This window comes from Drosophila hydei, unplaced genomic scaffold, assembly GCF_003285905.1.
Source record: "Drosophila hydei strain 15085-1641.00,03,60 unplaced genomic scaffold, DhydRS2 tig00008122-arrow-pilon, whole genome shotgun sequence".
Taxonomy (NCBI): Eukaryota; Metazoa; Arthropoda; class Insecta; order Diptera; family Drosophilidae; genus Drosophila; species Drosophila hydei.
This window is the reverse complement of record NW_022045833.1, coordinates 3,745,287-3,752,878: the sequence shown is the minus strand read 5'-3', so window position 1 is coordinate 3,752,878 and position 7,592 is coordinate 3,745,287. Positions and strand designations below refer to the sequence as shown.

At 37.6% G+C, this 7,592-nt stretch overlaps 1 protein-coding gene across 1 annotated transcript; it reads right to left on the bottom strand.

The window, feature by feature from the left end:
- Positions 1-1,792: 1,792 nt before the first annotated feature.
- On the bottom strand, positions 1,793-6,340 carry LOC111597700 (polypeptide N-acetylgalactosaminyltransferase 1). The gene is made up of 6 exons (XM_023312538.2): positions 6,075-6,340; positions 5,427-5,996; positions 4,520-5,353; positions 3,281-3,680; positions 3,099-3,220; positions 1,793-3,038 (listed from the first exon to the last, which is right to left on the bottom strand). Exons 3-6 carry the CDS (start codon positions 5,182-5,184, stop codon positions 2,414-2,416), a joined length of 1,812 nt encoding a protein of 603 aa, XP_023168306.1. The 5' UTR covers positions 5,185-5,353; positions 5,427-5,996; positions 6,075-6,340; the 3' UTR covers positions 1,793-2,413.
- Positions 6,341-7,592: the final 1,252 nt, after the last annotated feature.

Genomic DNA, 7,592 nt, shown 5'->3' with positions numbered 1-7,592 from the left:
GCACAACAATTAATAAAATATTACTGAAATTTAATGCATTTAATAAGCGTAATTTAAAACATTCAAATAGAGCTTGAAAATATGAGAGATATTCCAAAAAAATATTAATAAATTAACTAAAAATATTAAAACTAAATTTAGAGGTACGCCTAGAGCGCTTTCAATGTCTTGTAAAATAGTTGAGAAAGAGTTTACAAAATGCTTGCTAGCCACTTCTAGAACGTAAATTCACATACATATATATATATATATATATATATATATATATATATATATCTATATATATATTTAGTTTTAGTATATAGATTGGAAAATAAAAAAGGTACCTTAAAGCAAAGAATAGTTTTGTTTATATGGCACATCTTAGGAGCTATTGCCCTGGACTAACTATCACATCAGTTAAATGTAGATACAATATAATTTGCAAAACAAACACACACACACAGTCAAATGAAATATAATATATATATTAATATGTATTATATACGATAAGCTCGATATGAATAGCTGTTTATTGCATTGGCTTCAACTAGCAGAAGAGCAGCAATTTGATGTGGATAGTTTTGAAAGCAAAAAATATATAAAAACAAGCAAAGTATTCGTAAAAGTAAAACAAGTCACAGATATTCGTAATTTTGAGCACTTTAGAGCTTTTAGCACTGTCAACGAAATAAATGTTATTAAATTACAAAATCAATTACAAATTGTAGGCCACAACAGCTACTTAACTACTAAACAAATACAGTTGAATAAAAAAAATGGAATTATTATTACAAATGCTTTTATTGTGCAATCAACAACAGAAACCGAAACAACTACAACACAAATATCAACACACTTGAGCTCTCTTTAAATATATATGCAGTTGTTAATTTTATTGTAAAGTTTCACGTTGTAGTATTAAAAAAGAAAAAGAAAAACAAATTCCATAAAAAAACAGTCAAGAAAAACTCAGACACACAGACAAGAATTTCTGTAATTTATACTTCAATTATTTGACTTCGATTTTTAGTAAACTTAACGTCAGCAAAAAATTGCAATAAATAAATGCAAGTTTAACAACATTTTGAGTATTCAACAACAACAACAATTTATGTACTTAACAATCTATAAATATACAAAACCAAAAAAAATGTGTATTGAGCCGCCATTTGTGTTTAATTATCAACTTCCATTTGGCTTCGCAGCTGTGTTAATAGCTTGTCCCATTTATCTGCACCTGCCTTGACTTGGCCCACATACCCAGCTGACCTTGAACTAGACCTCTTTTAAATCTTTATGGCCAAAACACTTGACCGACGCCCTACAATTTGGGTTAAAGCAAGTGAGAAGTTAGCAAAAGGGCGTTGTAGACTGCTGCATACGCGTTCGATCTGAAATCTGTTGAATTTAGATATGCCTTCCTCTGATATATATATATATATATATATATATATATATATATATATATATATATATATATATATATATATATATATATATATTATATCGTTGATGTCTATATAAGCCATTTAATAATAGCTCTAATTTTGGGTTACTGGGCAGGAGAGCTTATGTAGTGCCATCCAGCATCTATTGTCTCAATACATCATCGAAATATATATATATATATGATTATACATAACCATAACATATATTTCATCCGTAATAAGAACTCTTGTTGTCAGAGGCACATCTCTAAAAAACTAATATACTCCTCTTCCATCATGAAGTTTAAAACAAAATTTTATTTTTTTTCCGTTTCTAATCTTCCACTCTGAGAAGTATTTTTATTTTTTCAAAAAAATAAATGGCAAAAATAGTGATTTTTTATAGTTGATAAATGCTTTACAACGCTTTTGGGGATTTTCTGCATTTTCTTTGCATTGCATTTTTTGCTTTTTTCTTTACGATAAGACGTTTGGTTATTCGAGAGTTGTTTCGGAATGCGAGTGTTATTATAAATATCATTTGTTTTTGTTGATGGATTTATCATTTGATGATCACATAGCAATTATAATTATTCAAGCTTTACATAGGAATTATATGCACATAAACAGATATATATAATGTAGATCTATACAACTTGTTCTAGTATTTTCATTTTTCTTTTTACACAACAAACGCACAACACATAATGAATCTGTTAATATGCTTTGACTTGTTTTTGATTTGTGTTGATCTGTTCTCCTTTGATATTCACTAACTACGACTTACGCGTTCTATATAGTGTATATATTATATAGAAAATATTTGTATATATATATATGATTCTATCCTTTTGTTTTCTTTTTAGTTCGTATTTACACGTTTTGTTGCGTTTCTAGTTGAGTCTGTAGTTAAAAAGCGTTGCACGGCGCTACGCTTAGTCAGTTTCTCTCTGTTACAATTGGCTTGGTCCGCTGGCTCGCTTGGTACGAGAAGCGTTTGTGGCTCATTCGTGTGTAATGATCCAACGCTGTGTGTCACTGGACTGATCGCATTTCTCGACTTGTGCATCGTCCATGCTCTTCAGCCCGCTATGGTCGAGGCACAGTCCTGTGTTGCTGTGCACCAGCCTCTGATTCTCGTACCTCCACTGCTCGTTATAATCGTCGTTCTCCAGGCAGGGCACCATCACAATACGATGCGGTGGAGAGCTGCTGTGCTGCACTGTCGCACAGCTCAGCTCATTGCGCAGCACATTATTGTTGGTGAAGGAGAAGAGCTGTGACTTTTGCAGCGCCTTGCCACAGGGATATAGACCCAGATTGTAGGGCTTCTCATTGTTGTTGAGCAAATCGTCCAGGCACAAATTTGAATTGACTGCTTTTATTTTGCCCCACGCCTTGACATTCTTGTTGGGCACAAATTTCTCCGGATACACGTTCTTCAGGTACCAGTCGAAGCTCTTGCAGCGCAACTTCTTGCGCAGCACAACGCGATGCGTAACATCGCCAATGTCTGGATGGAATTTCAGATCGGGTCGATTCAAAAAGAACACGTTTATATATTCATCCATCCAAACCAAAGCCATGCGAGCGGTGTTGATGCCATGAGTATCACGATCATTGGGGAATCTGCAGGAAGATAGCTCAGTTAAAGAACCATATTCATTAGAGCGCTAACTGTATACGAACTTGTAGGGATGGAAGTCACGGAAGATGTGACCCACTCGGGAACAGGGTATTGTCTCAATGGTGCCGCCACACTGCCAGATTCTAAAGGACATCTCTAGATTCTCGCCACCCCAGCCATCCATCTGTATAGGTGAAGACATATTTATAATATTGATTGATAGCTTCATCTCCTCGTCACTCACCTGCTCATCATAGCTGCCCACCTCCCAGAAGTAGCGTCTGTCCATGGCAAATAGACCGCCCGCCATGGTCGGACTGTAGGCGGGACAAATCTCCCTTGGCTGACTGCATTCCCTGATCTGTCGCTGCTTCTCACGATCTGGCAGATTAACCCAGTCGAAATGGCCGTTCCATTGGAAGCCACCCACTTGGAAGGACTTGTAGCCGTTGGTGCTGTACTGAAAGTCATTCGCATCGATCACATCGATAATGGGCACAAGGACACTTGTGCGCGAATCCTTGATGCGCTGCAGCAGTGGCTCACACCAGCCCTCGTTCGCCTCGCAGTGAGCGTCCAGAAAGATGAGCACATCGCCGCTGGCAATCCGAGCGCCGGCCAATCGAGCGCGTATCAGACCCAAGCTGCAGGTAAAAAGCCAAAAAGAAGATGTTAAAATGGAACTCCAAACTTTCCTTTAGCCAAAATGGTATTTGGACAAACTATGAAAAAAAAAGAATTAAATTATTGGGTCAGCGAACAGAGGCAGAGGCAGAGGCAAAGGCGTGCGCGCGAGCGCTAAGCGAGAGATACGAAAGATACAAAATAAAAGTCAAAAACATAATCATGAGTTGACGAACAGGTTTTACGGTTTCATTATATGCCCTAGAACAGAACAAGTACCGGGTATGATAAGCATATGAAACAGTCGCCAAGGTGATTCATATAGTATAGACGGTATAGACATATATTGATATAAGTTTGATAAGTTCAGGCCAACTGCTATGGCTTTTTGTGTATCTCTGAGATGTATCTAAATTTTAAGTGTAGTTTCTGCTGCTTGTTTGGTCTGCACGGTATTTGTTAGTCGTGCTGGCAGCTAAGCTTTAGTTTGACTTTTGAAATTTTTGAACGTTTTTTAGTTCTTCAAGTTTAAAGCTGTGAAGAAGAAGCTTCAAGTCTGCCCGACCAATTGTGAGTCTGTGCCACAAAACGAGTTATTCAAATGAAGGCAAACCAAACGATATCCACTCGAACGTGTGTTTGTGTTAATTTTACCAACAAGTTGAATGTGCATTCGATTAGCTCAATGAAGATTTACCTGGCCAAAGAGACAGTCAGACAGAGGGAGAGAGAGTAAGACAACAAAGTGTGCCAGCAGATTGACGATTGCTGATTGTCGCTGTGCCCTTTACCCCATTAGCTGCAATAGCTTCATTACCCTCTTTACCAAACGCCGCTGGTCATCGGCCCTTTCACTTACCGATTCTTGAGGCGAAGAATTGTCACTTTGCCTGGGGGAAAACGTGTTCTCACATAGTGATCCAGTTTGCCACCCAGCTCGGCATTGTCGCTGCCGTCATCCACCAGAATGATCTCCTTCAGCGCCTCCTGGTTGCAGGTGTTCAGCGTGCTGTGCACCGTGCGTACCAGCACAGAGTATGGCTCATTATAGAATATAACGACGACACTGGCAGTGGGCAATGTGCTGGGATCATCGTATTTCTCTTTCAGGCACAGCGGATTACGGTGATCACCCACGGTGCGATTATAGGAGAGCTGCTCGCTCAGCTCCTCGTTCAGTGCTATCTTCTTGTAGATCCTGTCTCCACGCGCCTTGGCTGCGCCATTCAGATGCACGGCAACACCTCTGTTGCCCAAAGTCTTATCCTGCTTTTCTAGATCTAACTGTATGCTCTGCTCATATGGCGATATGGTAACGGGTTTTATTTCATTCTCCTGCTCATCTTCAGGATACTTCTCATGCGCTCTCGCTCGCGCACGCAGCTGAGCTGGCCCCTGTCTCGCTCTAACGGGCAATGGCAAATCTTCGCCAGCTGGTTGAACTTTCAGATAGAGTATAAAGCATAGAGCCACCAGCACAAATATTATTATTTTGCCATAGAAGGAACGAAACCGAGGCAGCATGTTGCTTCTGTGTGTGTGAGTGAATGTGTGTGTGTATGAGTGTAGGTGTTCCTGCTTGTTGAGGTAGCACGGTTCACTTTCAATTACAACGCTGCAGCGTGGACGTGGCCCATAGACTACTGCTGCTGCTGTTGCTGCTGGTTGTTTGCTTCATTTGTTGCGCAGCTCGCTGACAAAATACAAACACACACAAACATACATACATATTTAAGCTGGCAAATATTTTATATTCATTTACATACATGCATATGTTGTTGTTGCCTCCGCACCCGCAGCTTACGTACAAGTTTATTTTTAGTTTATTTATATACTTTTTTCTTTTTTATATACTTTTTCGTATAAGCACTTGCGCTTACTATGTGATGTGGCGTCTGTGGCTTAAACTAGACTAAACGTTAATTCTAGTCGCGCGGTTGCTTATGCTGTCCGTCCTCTGCGCGCCGCCCATAGCTCGCACCTAACTATCTATGTGTGTGTGAGTGTGTGTGTTTGTGCTTTTGGTTTTATATATGTTTGTGTGTGTATATGGCTTAACTGTTGCTTCTTCTTCTGTTGCTTTTGTGCACTTTTGTGCTATCCATGCAGCTACACATATTTAGAGTAAGTCACCTATTGCACCCATTTTAAGCAAGATTTTGTATTCAATTAGCACATCTGGTACTTGTTTTTTAATTAAATATTGCTCGGTGAAAATATAAAAACACTGATGAACGACTAGCAGGTGATGCGGCGTTGCCACCTGTTAGCAAGTGTATGGATGCGTTCAGCATATGGAAAACAATTGCGCGTTACCGAACAGTATGCAGTAGAGTCTAATAACAAGTTAAATAGATTATTAAAAAGTTGATTCGTACAAAAACATTGAATAGCAGTTAATTTAATTTTCTTACTTTTGTTCCTTAATTTTCTTAGTTTTGTTACTTAATTTCTTAGTTTTGTTAGTTATTGTAAACAGTGACTGTCTGCTGCTGAATGCTGCTTGACATTTTTAAAGCCATCTGGCAACACCACATTTAACTAGTGTGTTGTAAAGCGCGCAAAATGGTGCTGTTTAATCATAGTGCGCGAAGATTTGAATGTAAACAAGTTAATACCATTTTTTGTATACAGCCGTTTTTTTACATAAACGAATTCTGTTCATAAAATATATAAAACAAAACAACAAAATTTTGAAACTAAAATTTCTTATTGAATGAGATGAAAACTTTTTCATTGCCTGGCTATAAATTGATAACTTACTAATGTGGGCGTAAGAGTGCATCTTCAAAATGTGGTTGAAAAGCGAAAGGCAACCAAAGATCTTGATATTTCCACTCGAAAAGTGTCTCACTTGACACTTTTGTTTTGTCATTTAATGCACAAATTGCATGTTCAGCTATTGTTAAATATGAAAACAAAATGAATTTCCTACAAAAAAAATTGTCTGCGTTGTTTTTTTGCTGCTTGCTTGACACGCGATGACACTTTGTTGTTGTTTGTTGCTGCGCATAATTGAAATATTTTATTTATTATATTCAAGTTTGAACTTTCATTTATATTAAATTGAAATAAGGTCAACCAATTCATATAATATTTAGCTTTTATAATTAATATTGCTAATTAAGCTCAGGTATTTTCGAACTTTATTTTTTTTTCAAATTGCTGCTTTGTGGTTGTTGCTTTCGTTTGGCATAATTAATACGTTACGTATACGCAAAGTTGTCGTTGCGGGGGCCGCCGTTGGTGAGCGGCCGAAGAGAAGAGTTCAAAGAGCTCCCTAACTTTGATAATTGGAAGCTTTTTTTTAGCTGGAGCTGGGAAGACGGGGCAGCGTGCGCTGCATTGTGGGAATCCATCTAAGCCAGCCAAGTTATATGGTGTAAGGTGCAAGTGGCTCGTTTTGCAGATCTGCGCTAACGCTCTCTAATAGCTTCCAGCGACAGAAAAAAACAACTAGGAAGGAAATAAATTACTTAGCCAGTCACACAACGTTTGCCAAAAAGTTTTTCTTTTTCGTTTTCGTTTTCTTTTGTTTTCATTTCTTCTGTTTCACCTGTGTTTCCGACCTCAAAATCTTAACTAGCTGTTAAAATGTAACATTGAAGCAAATTACAATTGGATTCGTTTTTTATTTATTTTTTTGTTCGTTGTTTGCTAAAAATTTTAACACCTACAATTGACAAGTTAAAGCAACTAAATTATGTTTATTTTAGCATATTTCAATTAAGTTTTTTATATTAATAACTAAAGGTCACGTTGAATCACGTTTTATGAGGCATAGCAAAAGATATATTTAAAGCTATATCAAGGCATATTACTTCGTTAATTGGGATTGGATTTGTAAGTATGTTTATTATTGACTCTTAGAGCGCGGCCTCATTAATAGGCAAACAAAGAAAGAAAAACAAATAGCTATGAGTTTATGTTTT